At 41.8% G+C, this 22,102-nt stretch overlaps 1 protein-coding gene across 4 annotated transcripts in view; it reads left to right on the forward strand.

Moving 5' to 3' along the window:
* Window positions 1–22,102, forward strand: part of LOC130358323 (cyclic nucleotide-binding domain-containing protein 2-like) — a 290,442-nt gene that overhangs the window by 198,499 nt on the left and 69,841 nt on the right. For 2 of the 4 annotated variants that reach the window (XM_056561428.1, XM_056561429.1), the window contains one exon: window positions 18,443–18,646. The exons of 1 other annotated variant lie outside the window; for it this stretch is intronic. In XM_056561428.1, the coding sequence (XP_056417403.1) occupies window positions 18,443–18,646 (204 nt within the window). Of the gene's footprint in view, window positions 1–16,394; window positions 16,631–18,442; window positions 18,647–22,102 lie in introns of those variants that run through there. One more of the 4 variants, XM_056561431.1, reaches the window with a different exon arrangement.

Genomic DNA, 22,102 nt, shown 5'->3' on the forward strand with positions numbered 1-22,102 from the left:
GGGAGCTGTGCATGATGGGAGAATATCCCCATAGGAACTGCACAGCTCCCGGGACGTGAGTCAGACAGAAAATAACAACTCAACTTCAGAAGCTAATAACTATTGGAAGGATTAAGAGTTTTGGCCTGGAATACCCCTTTAATATGGAATTTTGGAAAAGGGGGGTGATTTAAACTTTTAACAAGGAAGGGGTTAATGTGTGTGTTTTTAAACTTTTTTTTTTTTTTTTACACTTTTAGTCCCCTTAGGGGACTTTTAGGAGGAATCATTAGATTCCTCATACAGATCATTGTGGTTTCATAAAACCACAATGATCTGTGTGCTCTGTGCTCGATTGATATTGATCATTCAGAGCCCTGGAGCCGCCGCAGCAGGAGAGGTAAGCCCTCAGGCTACCTCAGTAGTGGATTCCCCCCCCCCCCCCCCGCCGATCGCGCTGCAGGGAGGTGATCCACCCCACTGGACCACCAGGGACGTTATGACGCGGGCTCGAGTCAGGAGCCCGTTTCATACCCCGGTAATGGCCATTGGACGAGCATAGACGTCCATGGTCGTTATCAGGTTAAGATCTGTCCATAGAAGGAGAAAATCCCCATTGCAAAATCCCCATAGCAAACATAGAAATGTCAGCAGAGAGCATTGTGCTCATGATGTCAGCAGAGAGCTCTGTGTTCCAAAAAGTAAATAATTTTCTCTGTAATATACAGCAGCTAATAAGTACAGGAAGGATTAAGATTTTTTAATAGTAGTAATTTACAAATCTGTTTTACTTTCTGGCACCAGTTGATTTAAAAAAAAAAGTTTTCTTTTAATTGTATTTTCATAAAGAGGGACTAGGATAGCTAACATGAGGATAGAGATAGGGGAGTTCCTCTCACTTCACCATACTAGTATAGAGTAATTCTGTAGGCTCTCCCAAGGAGAGGCTGCACAGAGCAGAACACATCCGCTCACATGAAGAGGCTGCACAGAGCATTTCTTTTTGGAACACTGATGACATCACGAACACAGTGCTCTCTGCTGACATCTCTGACCATTTTAGCAACCATGCATAGCAGTTGTATGCTAAGGGCAGCATGGTGGCTCAGTGGTTAGCACTGCTGCCTTGCAGCGCTGGGGACTTGGGTTCAAATTCCACTAAGGACAACAATAAATAAAATGTTATTATTATAAAAACATCAGCAGAGAGAACTGTGCTCGTGATGTCATCAGAGAGCATTCCAAAAAGAAAATAATTTCCTCTGTAGTATTCAGTAGCTAATAAGTACAGGAAGGATTAAGATTTTTTAATAGAAGTAATGTAAAAATCTGTTTAACTTTCCTGAGCCAGTTGATTTAAAAGAAAAAAGGTTTTCCCCGGAGTACCCCTTTAAGGCCAACAACAGTCCAGGATTTAAACTTTTCCCTACTTGGTGAGCCTTGAGGACTGGGTTGGGACCACTAGCTTATATGTCTCTCATTATGGGACCAGTATGGTGTTCCATCTAGGAAAGAAGGGTCTGGTCAACCCTTTCCATGACCCTTAGGCCCATTCCCAACTCAATGTTTTTTCTACCATGCAATTCTTCTGAAGAGGGGAGTCCTTTAAGGGTCCAAGCCACCCAATAGCAAAAGGTATCGGACCATTCAGGCCTGTCTAGCCTCTTCAGAAAAATCTCTTAAAGGGAGATTCCAGTTTTTTTTTATTTTATTTTACTATGCTACAGGGGCTGTAAAGTTAATGTAGTTCATAATAGAGTGTCTGTACCGTATTTTTAACGTGATCTTTTCCTCGATATTCATTTTAAGCAGTATTAAAAATGAGTGTTGTCTCAGCTTTTCCAGGTTGCAGTGCAGCCCGAGGCATTACATCACTAGTCAGGTGTTGAAAGTGAGCCTGTCTGTGCTTCATTTGGTAAAATGACCACTGAGTGGGTGGGAGATCATTCTCCACAGGGCTGCAGTGAATTGTTCCAGGTGTGCTTCAAAGGGTAGGTGGCTGATGTGTAAGAGGGAGAAAAGTGACCTCACACTTACAATCAAGGAATCCTCGAACATGTAATTGAGGGAAGGAGCTCCAACAGGAAATAGCCAGTTCACAAAAAGAAAGCAGCAGCGTTATGGTGGACTCACAACACAAACATTTAGCCCCAAGACAAGCACAGATCCTTCCTAAACATGTCCATTACTGTCTGGCAGGTAAGTACTAAAGCCACTTTATTGTGGATAACCCCTTTAAAGAGCCCTGTGTGTAGGAGTTCCAAACAGCTGATCATCTCAACTGGGGATCTCTAAAAGCATAACTTCCATTGGCAGAAGGAAAGTACAGTATCTGAGTTTCCAGTTCCCCCAACACTGCATTTATTTTATGACGTAACCCCATTTATTGGTTTGTGGACCCGTATAAGGGATGAGTCGCCTTCAACTCCGCTGAGAATATTTGCTGGCATTTATAAATGAGACAAAAAGACAGAAATTTGCTAAAAAAAAATATCCGACAAGATCTTAACTTCCAGCCGGCAGAGGAAACGGCGACAATCATAAAATATTTAGCGAGGAAGAAAAAATTGCAACAGTTGAGATGAGAAGAATTTCTATGGAGAACAAACAAAAGCCATCGAACGAGAAAGTAATTTGTCTGGTTCTTATTGTTTGAGTTAGACGCAATGTAATAGCAATGTAATAGTAATAGAGGCAGAAAAAGCTAACACAATCACATTCGTTTTTACCGATCGCACACAATGTAGAATATTAAAGGGACATAATGTTCTACAAATATTGGGAAAGGCTTTCAAGAGCCAAGGGACATCAGTGTAAAGGGGAGATGGAGACCCCTTATAGGAGAAATCAATATGGAGACCACTATGATGGTTCTTGATAGTACAGCCTGGATGCTGATGGGTGAAAGGATATTGTATAGCAGTGTTTTCCAACCAGGGTGCCTCCAACTGTTTCAAAACTACAACTCCCGGCATGCCTGGAGTTGTAATTTTGAAACTGCTGGAGGCACCCTTGGTGGGAAACACTGGTCTAATGTTCATCCAAACCGTTACATATTAAAGCCTTGTACACTGACTGGCCACTTTATTAGATACACCTTGCGTGTTGAAGACATTCCTCAGAGATTTTTCTTCGTATTGGACATGATGACATCACAGAGTTCTTCCATATAGACATGATGACATCACACAGTTCCTCCATATGGACATGATGACATCACACAGTTCTTCCATATAGACATGATGACATCACACAGTTCCTCCATATGGACATGATGACATCATACAGTTCCCCCATATGGACATGATGACATCACACAGTTCCTCCATATGGACATGATGACATCACACAGTTCCTCCATATGGACATGATGACATCACATAGTTCTTCCATATAGACATGATGACATCACACAGTTCCTCCATATGGACATGATGACATCACACAGTTCCTCCATATGGACATGATGACATCACACAGTTCCTCCATATGGACATGATGACATCACACAGTTCCTCCATATGGACATGATGACATCACACAGTTCCCCCATATGGACATGATGACATCACACAGTTCCTCCATATGGACATGATGACATCACACAGTTCCTCCATATGGACATGATGACATCACACAGTTCCCCCATATGGACATGATGACATCACACAGTTCCTCCATATGGACATGATGACATCACACAGTTCCTCCATATAGACATGATGACATCACACAGTTCCCCCATATGGACATGATGACATCACACAGTTCCTCCATATGGACATGATGACATCACACAGTTCCTCCATATAGACATGATGACATCACACAGCTCCTCCATATGGACATGATGACATCACACAGTTCCTCCATATGGACATGATGACATCACACAGTTCCTCTATATGGACATGATGACATCACACAGTTCCTCCATATGGACATGATGACATCACACAGTTCCTCCATATGGAGATGATGACATCACACAGTTCCTCCATATGGACATGATGACATCACACAGTTCCTCCATATGGACATGATGACATCATACAGTTCCTCTATATGGATATGATGACATCCCACAGTTCCTCTATATGGACATGATGACATTACACAGTTCCTCCATATGGACACAATTACATCACACAGTTCCTCTATATGGACATGATGACATCACACAGTTCCTCCATATGGACATGATGACATCACACAGTTCCTCCATATAGACATGATGACATCACACAGTTCCTCCATATGGACATGATGACATCACACAGTTCCTCCATATGGACATGATGACATCACACAGTTCCTCCATATGGACATGATGACATCACACAGTTCCTCCATATGGACATGATGACATCACACAGTTCCTCCATATGGACATGATGACATCATACAGTTCCTCTATATGGACATGATGACATCCCACAGTTCCTCCATATGGACGTGATGACATTACACAGTTCCTCCATATGGACATGATGACATCACACAGTTCCTCCATATGGACATGATAACATCACACAGTTCCTCCATATGGACATGATGACATCACACAGTTCCTCCATATGGACATGATGACATTACACAGTTCCTCCATATGAACATGATGACATCACACAGTTCCTCCATATGGACATGATGACATCACTCAGTTCCTCCATATAAACATGATGACATCACACAGTTGCTGTAGATTTATTGGATCAATGATGAGAATCTCTTTGGTCAACCACATCCCAGCGGTGATCTATTGGATGAGATCTGGTGACTGTGGAGGCCATTGGAGTCCAGTGACCTCATTGTCCTGTATGAGATGAAGTCATGTGACATGGGGCCTTATCCTGCTGGAAGTATCATCAGAAGATGGGTCCACTGTGGTCATTAAGGGATGGACATGGTCAGTAACAATACTCAGGTAGGCTGTGGTGTTTATACCAGGCTCAGTTGGTACTAAGGGACCCAAAGTGTGCCAAGAAAATGGCCACCAACAACTATGCCACATCCAAAGTCACTTAAAGGGATTATCCAACTAAGGTGACTTTAGTACATACCTGCCAGACAGAAATTGACATGCTTAGGAAGGATCTGTGCTGGTCTTGGGGCTAAATAGCTGTGTTGTGAGTCCACCATAACTCTCCTGCTTCTTTCTTTTTGTGAAATAGTTGTTTCCTGTTGGAGTTCCAGTCCTCCAACTACAAGTCCCAGGAACCCTTGTTTGTAAGTGTGAGGTCACTTTTCTTCCTCCTACTCATCAGCCACTCCACCCATTGCATCACAGCTGGGCTTTCTTCCATGCGTGCTGTGGTTGAAACTACAATTTTCTGTAGCCCTGTGGAGAATGATTCCTACCACCCAGCAGTCGATCCATCCGTTAAAGCACAGACAGGCTTCCTTTCAACGCCTGACTAGTAATGTAATGTCTCGCGCTGCATTGCAACTTTGGAAAAGCTGAGACAACCATAATTTTGTATGCTACTAAAAATGAACATCAGGGCAAAGATCAGATGAGAATTAAAGGGGTATTCCAGACAAAAACTTTTTTTTATATATCAACTGGCTCCGGAAAGTTAAACAGATTTGTAAATTACTTCTATTAAAAAATCTTAATCCTTCCAATAGTTATTAGCTTCTGAAGTTTTCTGTCTAACTGCTCAATGATGATGTCACATCTCGGGAGCTGTGCATGATGGGAGAATATCCCTTGCATTATGGGAACATATCCCCATAGGAGCTGGACAGCTCCCGGGACGTGAGTCATCAGAAAGCAGTTAGACAGAAAACAGCAACTCAACTTCAGAAGCTAATAACTATTGGAAGGATTAAGATTTTTTAATAGAAGTAATTTACAAATCTGTTTAACCTTCCGGAGCCAGTTGATATATAATTTTTTTTTTTGCCTGGAATACCCCTTTAAGTGACCAGCCATCAAACACAGGTACAGACACTATATTATGAGCTACACTAACTCTACAGCCCCTGTAGCAAAGTCAAATAATAATAATAAAAAAAAAACACTGAATACCCCTTTAAATTCCCTTTCTCCTCCATTCTGATTCTCAGCAAGTTGTCTTGATCACATCAACATACCTAAATCTATTGAGTTGCTGTCAGGTGATTGGCTGATTAACTATTTGTGTTAATAATCAATTGAAAAGGTGTACCTAATTAAGTGACCATTTAGTGTATGTTCTACTCTTATCTTTTGTGCTCTGTTCCTTTCACCTTAAAGGGGTACTCTGCTGCTAGACACCTTATCCTCTATCCAAAGGATAGTGGATAGTGGATAAGATGCCTGATAGCGGAGGTCCCGCCGCTGGGGCCTCCCACTATTTCCCGCAGCACCAGGTGTTCTGAACAAATGCCGGGTTCCTGCGGCAGTGGTTATGATGTCAAGGCCACGCCCTCTCGTGATGTCTGCTGACACTTTCCCTCCCATAAACATGAATGGAGGGGGCGTGGTGTGACTTCATGAGGGGGCATGGCCGTGATGTCACAATCACAGCCTTCGACTAGCATTCTGAAGGAAATGTTCAGAACACTGGAGCACGGGAGCTTTCCCAGAGTCAACATTTGAGATGAGAAAATTCACTTGTTCTGAACTTATTTAAAGGGGTCCTCAGTGGGAAGGTAAGAAAAATAAAAATGCCCTAAAGCCACCACAATACCTCTTCTGTATCCCCTGTAGTTACCCATGTGATTTTGCCAGCTCCTACAGTGCCTGTTGTCTACTAAGTATAATTTTTTCTTGCTTGCAGCACAGACTACATCTCCCAGAAGTCAGTGCAGATCTGTGTAATCACTGCCAGCCAATTGATTTTACTATCTGTGTATATGCTGTGTTGTTTTAAACACAATGAGCAGCAACCAGCAATAAATCATGCTATGCTCTGAATGGCAGCAGTCAGTGATTAGATCTACAGCAGGAAAAGAGCAGAGTTATGTGCTAAGTGGCAACTGAGAATCTTCACTGGACTTCTCTCACTGCAAACTCCTCAGACAATGAGGGGAGGGGTAGGGGAGGTGTGGCTGTAAAGCCAGAAATCACGTGGTGTTTGTCTTCCAGGAGGGTGGGGGCTAGGTCTTAGTGAGAAATTTACACAAAGACAAGCAGGATCTGAATATGAAGTCTTTCTTTCACTCCCTGCATGCAAGTGTCAGCTAAAAGAGGGAAACTGCTCTATATAGCTAATGAATTATATTTAGACAATAAAATAGGTTAGTGAGAGGGAAAGGATGAGCTATGGGTTTAGTTCCCCAGAGTACCCCTTTAAGTACCAATTTTTAACAAAATTTGGATTTTTCAAATGTGTGCCTGCTAGGGTTTGTGATGCTAAATGCATCGGTGCTTACATAAAAAAAAAATTGCTGTATACCTCAGTACCTACAGAAACAGGGACTCCTGTCTTTAACAAGAGTCCCTGTTCCTGTACATAGTTTCTGTGAGAACAAAACAATATAATCCAGCAAGGCCATGTTCAGCCATGATTAAAGGCTGATAAAGGGGGATAAGATGCCTGATCGCGGGGGTCCTGCCGCTGGTGACCCCCGTGATCTTGCACGCAACACCCGTTATAATCAGTCCACAGCTGTCACGCCCCCTCCCTTAGGCTTGCATTGAGGGGGTGGAGCGTGACGTCACACGGGGGCAGGGCCGTGACCCCCATGATCGCCAGTAATCAGACTCGGGGCAAACATGCTCCTGGGAATGATAATAACGGGGTGCTGCGTGCAAGATCACGGGGGTCCACAGCGGTAGGACCCCTGCGATCAGGCATCTTATCCCCTATCCTTTGGATAGGGGATAAGATGTTTTAGTGCTGGAGTACCCCTTTAAGACCGCATGTCGCAGTTGAAACGTGTTGGTTCCTGTTCACACAATGCAGTGCCGTTGTGCTGTTTGTATCCAAATAAATCTCCCATTTTTATTGCACCTTGCTGGACTACATTGTTTTGTACTTGCAGTTACAAGGGTTAAACTGGAGCCTAAGGTCTGTGCTGGAGATAATTCGGGATACCCTGGGGTTGGAGTGCTGTGTTTCACAATGTATATGTAGTTTCTGTGGTGCCCTGTCAAAGAAAATAGCAATGTTGTATGCTTAGCACCCGCTGCAGTGAATGTGTGGGTAGCCCCAGGGGGGAATTAGTGATGATGTATGATTGGCTTTATACTCTCTACATCACTGCATCATTGCTTTACACTCTCATTAAATGTTAAATGAGCATCAAGGTATTCAATGCATGCCTCACCACTCAGTGTACAGGAGCAGGGATGTTTGTTAATTAACAGGAGTCCCTGCTACTTGACAAATCTGAATTGGCAATTGAATTCGATTCAAATGGATGGCCAATATGAGTGACTCCTTCCAAGGCAAATTTTGGGAGAACTCATTACATATATACCAATCTAAAACAAAAATGAGTTGGGGTGAACAGGGATGACAATCTGGTGATGGTTTTTCTGAGACACATTAACAGAATGTTTGCCGTTTGCTTGGGACCATTTGGCTTCCATTTATTTAGACTATACAATCCAGCCTAAATATCCAGCAGCCATCCCACATTTCCATCTCTTTCTCTATAGACAGACATACATGTTGTAAACCAACACTGTCTATAAAACATTCATAAAAACCACCGAATGAGCAACGGAAATAACATTTTGTGCTCGGGCTCCATAAAGTTTATAGGTGATAATGATAGGACATTCCCGTTTTATGGACATATAATGAACTTTGCTCTAAATGTGTGATTTGTTAATACAAGCCAAGAACTCCCGTAGTAGAAGCCCTGGCATATACTGTGTACAGGGTAAGTAACAGTCTACAGATACTTTACTGCTCTAAGTTATTATGGATTTATAGCTGGGGAACGACATCCAACACATCTAATAAAAGCTGGGGTACTGGGGGTGTCTGTGTTATGTTAGGCGGTAGCTGAGATGGTTATGGGCTTGGCATTGTCTCTGACACACATTTTATTCATTACAAGAGTTTGGATTGGCTCATGGATGATATATGGTCTATAGAGATGGGCATGGAAGGAACAGCCAGCAACTAATGTTCTTCTATGAGAAACATAGCCAATAAAAACAGGTATAATGTGCAGAGAAGGCTTCTGGGCGAGGTATATAATTCATAATGGAGCAGTACTTCCTTATTTATATATTTAAAAAAATAATAATCATTAAAAAAAACAACTTTACAATAAAATGTTATCTTTAAAACGTCATCTTTATTCTGTGGGTCTATACGATTAAAATGATACCCGTGTTTATACACTTTTTCTATTATTGTACTGCTTTAAAAAAAAAGTTTTTATTTATTTATTTATTTATTTATTTTTTGTTAAAATAAGAATGCTAAAAAATGATCCAATTCTGATTCCTAAAGCTTTTTAGTTTTTTCACATACGAGAGATCCTTTTTTGTGCTGGGATGTTTGGTTTTTTATCGGTACCATTTTTGTTTTGATGGGACTTTTTGATAGATTTTTATTTATTTTATTATCACTTTTTATTCTTTTTATTCACTTTTTTTCCGATAGGTGATGTGGGCAAAAATGAGCAATTCTAGCTTGGTGTTGTTTTAAAAAAAATGTTTTGCTGTTCACTGTGCGGGATAATAAACGTAACATTTTAATAGTTTGGAAAATTTTGCGGGCGATGGTCAGAGGCAAAACCTGTAGCTTCTGGGCCCAAATGCAAAATCTGCAACAGGGCCCCATGTGCTATTTAGAATACTGGTCTCTTCTGGGGCAGTTGTACCTTGGGGCCCCCTTAGTTACCAGGGCGCCGATGTGACTGTTATCTTTGCACCCCCCTAGTGGCGATACCAAATATGTTTATTTATTTTTGAATTTTTTTTTATTTTAAAATGGGAAAAGGGGGTGAGTTGTTATTTATTTATTTCTTTTTTTATTTATTTTTTATTAGGGGGGTGCTTTTATATATAAAAAAAAATAAAAAATAATATATATACATACAATAGTTTCAACATACAATGGTCTTTTCTGGACCATTGTAAGTTGAAACCAGACTCAACATACAATGTACAGACAGTCCAGATCTGTGAAACGTGTCAATGGTCGGAAGAACTGATCAATCAGAATGGGCATTTTACTGGTAAAACCCCTGTATTCCTGCAGCGTATGCACTGACTGATGTCTGGTAGCGCCCCCTACAGTACAGGGAGGTATTACATGTTCTGTACACTTTACCTGTACCAGGGTTAGCTGCTCCTTTGGACACCAGGTGAGGGCGACTCCATCTTACTTTTTTAGGACACAGCATGTACTGTACAGGACCCCGAAGAAGATCCTGTCCTCTACATAGACCAGTGTTTCCCAAAGAGGGTGCCTCCAGCTGTTGCAAAACTACAACTTTTGGCTGTCCGGGCATGCTGGGAGTTGTAGTTTTGCAAGAGCTGGAGGCTCCCTGCTTGGGAAACACTGACATAAACACTGATTTCAGCTCCCAGCAGATCTTTATTACTTTTTATGGAAGGATTTGCTTTATCTATATTAATAATCTACTTATTTTTCTTTCATTTTCACTTTTTCCTATTTTTGGATGACATTTTGGTGCCTTTAGAACCAATTCCCAGGTTTCCATAGAGTTCTGGTCTCAACATACAATGGTCGTCCTGGAACCAATTAATATTGTAACTTGAGGGACTACTGTATATATATATATATATATATATATATATATATATATATATTTATTTATTTTACACTTTTTTGCAACCATTAGATTGCTTATAGCATTGTTCAACATAGCATCATACAGTGCTCGGATGGCAACATTTCCACATGGAATTCCACGGAAGAACGACGCCGGAAATTCTGCTGAAATTGACTGCCCATAGACTTTAATTGGAATCCGCTGTCCCATTCACACAGTGGAATTTCCCCAGCAATTCCACCAGGAAAATTCCCCATGCCTCAAAATTTAAAGACCAATCTTTAATGTTGCAGAAGTCCACAGTGGAATCCTATTGAAGTCAATGGGGCTTTGAATTTCAGCGAAATTCTATGTTTTGAGACCACAGTATTCCACTAAAATTCCGGGGGAATTCCACAATGCGGAAATTTTGCCATCTGAAAATAGCTTTAGGCAGACTGTATCAGAAAGTGGAGATCGACAGCACAGAGGTAAGGAACAGGCCTCTGGCCGCCATTTCCCCCTTGATTGTCTGATGAGAACCCCGAACCCACAAGCACCTTTCTTTTTTAGCCTTTAGATTCCGTGATCTTCCATGAGAACTTCCATAGCAGGTAGGGCAGTGGTCTTCAAACTGTGGACCTCCAGCGATTGATTAACCCCTTAAGGACGTAGGGTTTTTCCATTTTTGCATTTTCACTTTTTCCTCATCACCTTCTAAAAATCATAATGCTTTAAATTTTGCACATAAAATTCCAAATGATGTCTTATTTTTTGCGCCACCAATTCTACTTTGCAGTGACATTAGTCATTTTACCCAAAAATCCACAGCGAAATGGAAAAAAAAATTCATTCTGCGACAAAATTGGGCCAATATGAGGACTCATTTTTTGCGCCGTGTTCTGAAGTTTTTATCGGTACCATATTTGTATTGATCGAACTTTTTGATCATTTTTTTTTCATTTTTTCATGATATAAAAAGTGACCAAAAATACACTATTTTGGACTTTGGAATTTTTTTGCGTGTACGCCATTGACCATGCGATTTAATTAATGATATATTTTTATAGTTTGGACATTTTTGAACGCGGCGATACCACATGTTTATTTTTATTTACACAGTTTTTTTTTTTTATGTGATTATGTGATTCAAACTTTTATTAGGGAAGGGGTTAAATGAGCTTTGTAGCTCAGGCTTGGAGCAATCAAACTCCGATTGGACACCGCGGGGAGACAGGTAAGGAGACCTCCGCCTGCGTCCCAGCTGATCGGAACATAGCAATTTTATCGTGATGTCCTGATCAGTCCGACTGAGCTGCCAGGAAGTGTTTACTTTCGCTTTCAGACGCGGCGGTCAAATTTGAGCACCGCATCTGAAGGGTTAACAGCGCGGGGCACAACGATTGATGCCGTGCGCTGTTAGCCCAGGGTCCCGGCTATGATTAGCAGCCGGGACCGACCCGGTTTGATGCGGGGTCACGGCGTGACCCTGTTTTAAACACCGGGACCGGGCGTAGGGCATACAGGTACGCCCTACGTCCTTAAGGAGTTAAAGGGGTACACTGGTGGAAAACTTGTGTCAGAAAGTTAAACAGATTTGTAAATTACTTCTATTAAAAAATCTTAATCCTTTCAGTGCTCTCTGCTGACATCTCTGTCCATTTTAAGAACTGTCCAGAGTAGGAGAAAATCCCCATAGCAAACATATGCTGCTCTGGACAGTTCCTAAAATGGACAGAGGTGTCAGCAGAGAGCACTGTGCTCGTTATGTCAGCAGAGAGCTCTGTGTTCCAAAAAGATAATCATTTCCTCTGTAGTATTCAGCAGCTAATAAGTACTGGAAGGATTCCGATTTTTTTAATAGAAGTAATTTGCAAATCTGTTTAACTTTCTGGCACCAGTTGATTTAAAAAAAAGTTTTCCACCGGAGCACCCCTTTAACTACAACTCCCAGTATGCCCGGACAGCTGCTGTTTGGAGACCACAGTTCTAAAGTGTTGGGGTGTGTATTATAAGGTATAATCTACTGCGGAACCTCTTTATAACCTGGAAATTACCTTTGCTTTGTCTAGAATATGAATTAGGCGTTTGCATTAAAAAAGGAAAAACACACACACACAAAAAAACCTCACAAAAAAGCAATTGTCAAGTTAAAAATACTTGATTGATTTTTATTTTATTTTTTTCCAAAGTGTTTTGACATTCTTTTTCCAGCTTGGAACAGTCTTCAGGCAATTACATCTAATGACAGCAAATTAAAAGAAATCATTTGTCCCTCCGAACGCGCTGGAAGGTAGTGGGAGATAAGAGCTGACTGGGGGCAAATACAACTCGAAATGAAAATTAGAAAAAATGTATAAAGTCGGCAAAGTCTTCTCTAAATTGAAGCAAGACATTAAAGCGTACCTGTCATATCACAGAAAAAAATAATGCTTCTATATGTTACTCACTAGGTCATGTGTCTAGCTTCTGTATTTGGCTTACAAATCCCTCTATTCTGCTGCTCACTTATTCTGAAATTCACTGCTCAGGAAGGGGCATGTCCGAGGCAGGCACTGAGCCCACCCTCACTCACCCTGCATTCTCTTCCTCCCTGAGTCTGCTGTGCTGTGCTGGGTCTCTTCATCAAATCACTGCAGGCTGCTCTGTAACCCCCTCCTCTCTGTTTGCATGCTGAAGTCTGATAGGACAGGAGTGAGCACAGAGGAGTTAGTCCTGTCCTCACTTCCTTGACTTTGTTCCTGCCCGTGCTTCAGCTGGGACAAAGAGGATACTGCAGCTGCACAGTATTGTGTTTTGGATGGTATGAGGACCCCTAATGGTCTTTTTTTATATGCCATGATTTCTATAAAAAGGAGATAACAATTTTTATGAAGTCTATTAGAAAGATTAATGTTTTGCCAAGATGTACAACATATAAAAAGCTTTTGATTCTGACAGAGACCATTTACACTACTTAAAGGAGTACTTTGGTGGAAAACATGTTTTTGAAATCAACTGGTGCCAAAAAGTGAAATAGATTTGTAAATTAATTCTATATAAAAATCTTAACCCTTCCAGTACTTATCAGCTGTTGTATAATACAGAGGAAGTTGTGTTGTTCTTTCTATTCTGACCACAGTGCTCTCTGCTGACACCTCTGTCCATGTCAGGAACTGTCCAGAGTAGGAGCAAATCTCCATAGAATAATCTATCCTGCTCTGGACAGTTCCTGACATGGACAGAGGTGTCAGCAGAGAGCACTGTGGTCAGACTGGAAAAAACTACACGACTTCCTCTGGAGCATACAGCAGCTTTTAAGTACTGTAAGGGTTAAGATTTTTAAATAAAAGTAATTTACAAATCTGATTAAATTTTTGGCTCCAGTTGATCTTAAAAAAATTGTTTTCCACCGTCTGTGTGCGCCCTTTGGGTACAGCCACATTTCTGCATCGAATTCTGTTTCGAAGTTTGGGCTGATTTTGGTGCTGACTTGGCACCACACACTTGGAGATGTAAAGGCTAAAATGTAACCTCTTCACCCAACAGCAATTTCTGGTTTGTAACTCCTCGGCTTCTAAGGGTATGTTCACAGTACAAAATTCCCACGGAATTCCGCATATAGAATTCTGCACTGTGCGTGGGAATGGGTCTTCTGCGAGACCCGTTTCAGCACAAACAAAGAACATGCTCATTAATTGCGCGAGTACTACATAGCTGTCAATGGTGACGGCGCAGCGGAGATTCCGCGAGCGAAGATTTCGCAATGTGAACATACCCTAAGAGCCATCATTTTCTTTCCATCTACAAAGACACATGAAGGCTGATTTTTAGTGGGACATTATTTTTTATTTTTTTTAGACACTGTTGATCTTACCATAAAATGTACTGAGACTATGTACTATCCGTATTAAAGGAGTACTCTGATATTGCTTACCTCTCTGCCCCAGTTCTGAGACCACCAAAAATCCATTTGTTATGTGTCTGTTGGTCTGCTATGTCAGATTATCACTGTGCTTCCTGGTTAAGACGTTGCTCAGTACTTCAATTCCTAGAATACACTGGTTTACCTTTTCTCCCTCAGTCAGGCTGGATTCACATCACGTTTTGTCCCATACTGGACCGCATATGGCAGGGGCAGCTGAAAACTTGTGCTCCCGTATGCCTTCGTATGCGGTCCCGTATGTAATTCACTTCAATGAGCCGACCGGAGTGAAGCACTGACTCCGATCGGCTCATTTTTGCCCTGTATGCGGTTTTCCAGCGAACCTAAAATCGTAGTCGACCTCGATTTTAGGTGCGGTGGGAAAACCGCATACAGGGCAAAAATGAGCCGACCGGAGTCAGCGCTTCACTCCGGTCGGCTCATTGAAATGAATTACATATGGGACCGCATACAAAGGCATACGGGAGCACAAGTTTTCAGCTGCCCCTGCCGTATGTGCTCCCGTATGGGACAAAACGTGATGTGAACCCAGCCTCAGTCCTTCCCTCCCTGCCTATTCAACTCCCACAACACTTCTGCCAGTTTGCTGCCTAGAGCTGCTGCAGAACATTGCTCTACATGGAAGACTCTCCACACAGCAGTATTGCAAAAGCTACTGTATTCATTCACTGTCTGCTCCTCTGCCTGTGGCATTTTTTTTTGCACAATTCAGCATGCTGTAACCACACCTTATTCTCTCTAAATGTCCATATATATATATATATATATATATATATATATATATATATATATATATATATATTTATACACATAAACAGGAAGTTTATCAGGTAGACTGTAGGGGCAGGTCAGAGATGGTGATATCACTCAGGTGGAAGATTCATCCACATTTCCTGAGACAGCAGACGATGATAGCTGAGAGGAGGGAGTCTGGGAGCTTAAGACTTAACACTACACTGACAACGAGAGGCCTACACAACCAACTGTTAGAAAAGAGAGAGGATCTTGGGATCTGCGGAGAGAATACAACACTGTCAATGATAGGACTACACAACTTCATGTCAGGAGAGAGAGAAAAGACAAGTGCTGCTGAGTCAACACCACAGTGACAATAAAAGGACAGCACAACTTCCTGTTGGTAGAGGGGAAGGAGCCAGTGAGCTGTAGACAACACAACGCTGACAATGTGAGGACTACACAACTTTATGCCAGGATAGAGGGATGAGTCAGGGAGCTGGAGTCAACACTGCACTGACAAAGAGAGGACAACACAGCTTCCTGTCAGGAGAAGAGGGAGAAGTCAGGTAGCTGGTGACAACACCCCACTGACAATGAGAGGACTACACAACTTCCTGTCAGGAGAGAGGGAGGAGCTATGAAGCTGGATACAACACCACACTGACAATGAGAGGACTAAACAACTTCCTGTCAGGGGTAAATCATGTGAAATCAGTACAGTTAGTAATAACACTTTATTAGTAAGTTTTTTTTTTATCTTGGGGTGATAGTCTTATTTAAATTCCATCTTTTGACACCAGACTACCCCCTTTAATTTGAGAATGTCAACTAAAAAAGATTCTGTATATTTTTGTATCTTCTCCACACATGTTCTTACTCTTCCCCTGTCCCCTGATTATACACTTAGCTGAAAGCACTATTTATGCAAATAGCAGAGGCTCAGCGTGAACAGTCTTTTAATAGAAAGGGAAATGAGGTGCTTTATGCATTAGGTTAAAATAAATTAATTGTTTTGTCTAATTTATCCCCTGCTGACCCAGTTTTACTTAGTGATCAAAGTGGACACTTTTATTTTTTGCAGATAATTTACATATTCAAAGCATGAACTAGCGGAGACTTTAATAGATGTATTCCCAGTAGACCAGTAGTCTGTGTCATGGTTGTCTAAAATGCTACTTACTCATGGATGGATTACATCTCCTATGTACCAGCCTCTGTCCTGCATGCAGTTCAGATCCTTTAATCCGGAGTTTCCCAACCAAAGTGCTTCCAGCTGTTGCAAAACTACAACTCCCAACAGTTTTCGGCCTAGAGACAAAACAAAAAAGAGTCGAGAACAGAAGGGGTGTGGCTTGCACACTGGACTGACACACTTATCAGGAGATGCAGAGCGGAGCTTGTGGAGTAAGATACCGGAAGTCCTATAGACCTGCATGGGAATTTAGAAAATCCTAACCCCTGGAAATAGGGGGGGGGGGGGGGGGGGGGTAAATATAACTCTGATATATTTTTAGTTGACATATAAGTAACATGTGATCAAGTTTCATCAAAATATCTCCAACCATTTGGAAGTGATGTTGGAACATATGCACACACACATATATATACATATATACATACATACATACACACATAAACACATATGTACACACATACATACATACACATATACATACATATGTACACACATACATACACATATCCATACATACATATATACATACATACACATATACATACACACTTACACACATAGATACATACATGCACACATACATACACATATACATATGCACTTACACACATACATACATACATACACACTTACACACATACATACACATACATACACACATACATACATACATGCACATATACATACACACATACATACACACATATATACATACACACATACATATACATACATACATACACACACATACATTCCCTCATCCATACTCACATTCATACACACATACATATATATATATATATATATATATATATATATACACACTTATACACAAACATGCATACATACATACCTACACACATACATACAGACACAAACATACACACATACATACATACACATACATACATGCATACATACATACACACATACATATACATACATACATACACACATACATACACACACATACATACACACACATACATACATACTCACATACATACACATATACATACACACATACATACACACACATACATACACACACATACATACATACTCACATACATACACATATACATACACACATACACACATACATACATACATACATACACACACATATATTCCCTCATCCATACTCACATTCATACATACATACATACACACATACATACATACACACATACATACACACATACGTACATACACATATATATACACACTTACACACAAACATACATACATACACATATATATATACACACTTACACACAAACATACATACATACACATATATATACACACTTGCACACAAACATACATACACACACACTTACACATATACATTCCCTCATCCATACTTACACACATATACACACACACATACATATACACACACACACTGAGTTTTATATATATAGATTAAACTGTGTAACGCATCTGCACCTGGTGATCATGTCGCTGTGCTGCCGATGAGGTCACAGAGCCCCACAGATCATTATTTGACTGCAGCGTATAAGGGGTTAAACAGTCAGGATTGGAGGTCCGGCAGATAGCGTTTGGCCCTTATTGACCACTGTAAACCCAGGTATGGCTGGTCACTAAGGGATTAAAACCCCCAAATTTGACGGCAAAATACGGTATATATATTTTTTTCCACGCCTTTTATTAAATGATCAATAATTTGTGTGTACCCCAACATAAGGCCATTGAAAATATAGCTGGTCTCGTCCAAAACAAAATTTCCACTATGTCAGTGGAAATATAAGAAAGGTAATGTAAGTAAAAAAATACTGAATAAAAGCGCTTTGTCCTGAAGGCCCGAAAGTGGTTAAATGTAGTGAACACATCTATAAGGTGGTGATACAATATGTTTGGAGGAATAGAGGAATAAACGATTTCCATCTCTCGTATCTTGATTTTGCAAGGATCAAGAATATGAAAATCCATCATGTAATTTCATTGAAGAGGAGCATCTCCTGCCGCTGCTACAGAGAGAGAGAAAATTGAATGAGACAGCAAGATCAAGTGCGCCAGCCACCCGCCAGCCAGTCCTATCTATAACACCGGAAAATGAAAATCTTTCCCAAATATTTATTCACATCCAAACTCTCCGAGCGGGGGAAGTTTTCGTAAGTATTAGCTCAAACTTTGAAATGTACATGTAATATATAAGTCGTGGGCTGTAGATATAATTGTGGTGACCCCCGGTGATGGCGGGACCACGGGGTGTAACGGTGTAGGTGGATGGGGAAAGATGGTATTAACCCCAGGGGCAAGGTTTTATTAACCACTAATGTTCGTGACGCCAGAGTGGTTTTTGGTACCGGAACCACACGAACGGTATCTCCGCTATTCCAATAGCTACGCAGTGAAAATTAGAGTCTATGACCAGGTTATGGTTTAATGGAGGCTTCACTGAGGTCAGACAGGTGTTATTATCTTCACAGCTCGGCCAGAATCCCAGAGAGGTGGCCAGGAACACAGAAGGACCTCGCAGCTTGCTGGGACCGATTATACTTGTAATAGAATTGACTTGAGGCCTGACTGGACTGTAGATAGTGACAGTAGACATAGACTTGACTTACTGGAAGGACTGTAGATTTGAGGCCTTCCAGGTACTGGACACCAGCACTGAGATCTCTGGTGTAAGGTCTGGTGTAAGAGAGAGAATTGTAATGGCTGCCCCCTTATATAGAGGGGGGGGGGGGGCTGAGCCAAAGCCCATTGGTCAAGCTGTGGGTCATGTGTTAAGTTGGTGCCCTCTGGGTAACATGTGATAACGTAAACATAACATGGGACATTTCACAGGTCCTTTAGACATTTACTGGAGTCCTCCAAAGGTCCTTTATACTGACTATACATTGACAGACTGACTATAATCCTATTACATTTAATAACACTGTAATAACAGCAGGGGAGACACTGCAGGAGAGCCCCCAGGTCACCGAGGGACTCCACCTGACAGGGCTTAAGTGTAGTGCAGGACCAAGTCCTGTAGTGGGACATCATATAATTCACTACCTAAAAGGAAGTTTAGAAAACTAATTTTCTTATATCCGTATTAAAGGGGTACTCCGCTGTCCCAGCGTTTGGAACATATTGTACCGAGCACTTGGAGCGGGCGTCGGGGGTCGTCATGTCATGGCCACATCCCTCATGCCACATCCCTCATGCCGTCACGCCACTCCCCCTCAATGCAAGTCTATGATAGGGGGCGTACAAGCTGCAATGCCCCCTACCATAGACTTGCATTGAGGGGGCGTGGCTTGACGGCATGAGTGGTTTGGCCATGATGTCACGACCCACGCCGCCCTCACCCAGTGTTCTAAATGAATGCCGGCTGCTCCATAGAGATCGTGGGGGTGCCAGCGATCAGACATCTTATCCCCGTTCCTTTGGATAGGGGATAAGATGTCTAGGGGCGGGGTACCTCTTTAACCCCTTAAGCACCAGGGTTTTTTCCACTTAAATTTTTTCCTCCTTACTTTTAAAAAGTCATAACTCTTTCAATTTTGCACCTAAAAATCCAAATGATGGCTTATTTTTTGCACCACCAATTCTACTTTGTAATGACATCAGGGGGACGAAAGGGCAAAAAAAATCATTGTGCGACAAAATTGAAGAAAAAACATCATTTTGTAACTTTTGGGGGCTTCCGTTTCTTCTGACCCCTATGACTTTTTTTTATTTTTCCGCATATGGGACGGTATGAGGGCTCATTTTTTTGTTCTGTGATCTGAAGTTTTTAGTGGTACCATTTTTGTATTGATCAGACTTTTTGATCGCTTTTTATTAATTTTTTCATTATATAAAAACTGACCAAAAATGCACTATTTTGGACTTTGGAATTGACCGTGCGGTTTAATTAACAATATATTTTTATAATTCGGACATTTCCGCACGCAGAGATACCACATATGTTTATTTTATTTACACAGTTTTTTTTTTCAAATGGGAAAAGGGGGGTGATTCAAACTTTTATTAGGGAAGGGGTTAAATGATCTTTCTTCACTTTTTTTTCCACTTTTTTTTGCAGTGTTATAGCTCCCATAGGGACCTATAGCACTGCACACACTGATCTTTTACCCTGATCAATGGTTTCTCATAGGAAACCATTGATCAATGATTCTGCCGCTTGACTGCTTATGCCTGGATCTCAGGCACTGAGCAGTCATTCGGTGATCGGACACCAGGAGACAAGGTAAGGGGACCCTCCTGCTGTGTCACAGCTGTTCGGGATGCCGCAATTTAACCACGACCATCCCGAACAGCCCCCTGAGCTAACTGGCATTGTTTTACTTTCACTTTAGATGTGGCGTTCAACTTTGAACACCGCATCTAAAGGCTTAATAGCCCGCTGCATCGCGATCAATGCCGCGAGCTATTAGCCACAGGTCCCGGCCATTGTTAGAATATGCGATATTCGCGAATAAAATTCGAATTGTGAATATTCGCGAGCAACACTAGTCCATTTTAAGAACTGTCAAGAGTAGGAGAAAATCCCCATAGAAAACATATGCTCTGGACAGTTCCTAAAATGGACAGAGGTGTCAGCAGAGAGCACTGTGGTTATGATGTTAGCAGAGAGCTCTGTGTTCCAAAAAGAATAGAATCTCCTCTGTAATATTCAGCAGCTAATAAGTCCTCGAAGGATTAAGATTTTTTAATAGAAGTAATTTACAAATCTGTTTAACTTTCTGGCACCAGTTGATTATTAGAAAAAAAAGGTTTTCCAGTGGAGTACCCCTTGAAGGGGTATTCCGGCTTTATACAGTACATCTTATCTCCTATCCAAAGGAAGGGGGACAAGATGTATGATCGCAGGGGTCCCCGCGCTGCCTCCTAGACAGGGACGTGATGGCCACGTCCCTAGTGACATCACACAACGCCCCTCCATTCATGTCTATGGGAGGGGGCGTGACGGCCATCACGTCCCCTCCCATAGACATGATTGGAGGGGCATGGCCATGACGTCACGTCCCCATCTCGGAGGCAGCGCCCGGCACAGAATGACGGGGGCTGCACCGAGATCGTGGGGGTCCCTAGCAGCGGGACCCCTGCGATCATACATCTTATCCCCTATCCTTTGGATAGGGTATAAGATATATAAAGCCGGAATGACCTATTAACTATAAAAATGGGTTTTCTTAACTGGACAAACCCTTAACCCCTTACGGACATATGACGTATGAGTATGTCTTAAGTCCGGTCCCTTTCTATAACGCGGGGTCCCGGCAGGACCCTGCGTCATAGCGGGATGGTCCCGGCGCCTATTCACAGCCGGGACCTGTGGCTAATAGCGCTATTAACCCTTCCGATGCGGCGCTCAAAGCTTTGAGCGCCGCACCAAAAGTGAAAGTAAATGCTTCCCGGCTGCTCAGTCGGGCTGATTGGGGTCATCGCGATGCCCCGATCAGCTACCCGGAGAGAAGAAGGTCCCTACCTTCTTCCGTTGGCGTCCCGACGTCCTGAGTTACAGGCTGGAGCAATCAACCGCCGATTACACAGCTTGTTGCCATGCAACGGCAAGGCAACAATCTGTGTATGCAATCAGCCATTGCAAGCTCATAGGTCAATATAGGAGC

This window comes from Hyla sarda, chromosome 2 (genome assembly GCF_029499605.1).
Source record: "Hyla sarda isolate aHylSar1 chromosome 2, aHylSar1.hap1, whole genome shotgun sequence".
Taxonomy (NCBI): domain Eukaryota; kingdom Metazoa; phylum Chordata; class Amphibia; order Anura; family Hylidae; genus Hyla; species Hyla sarda.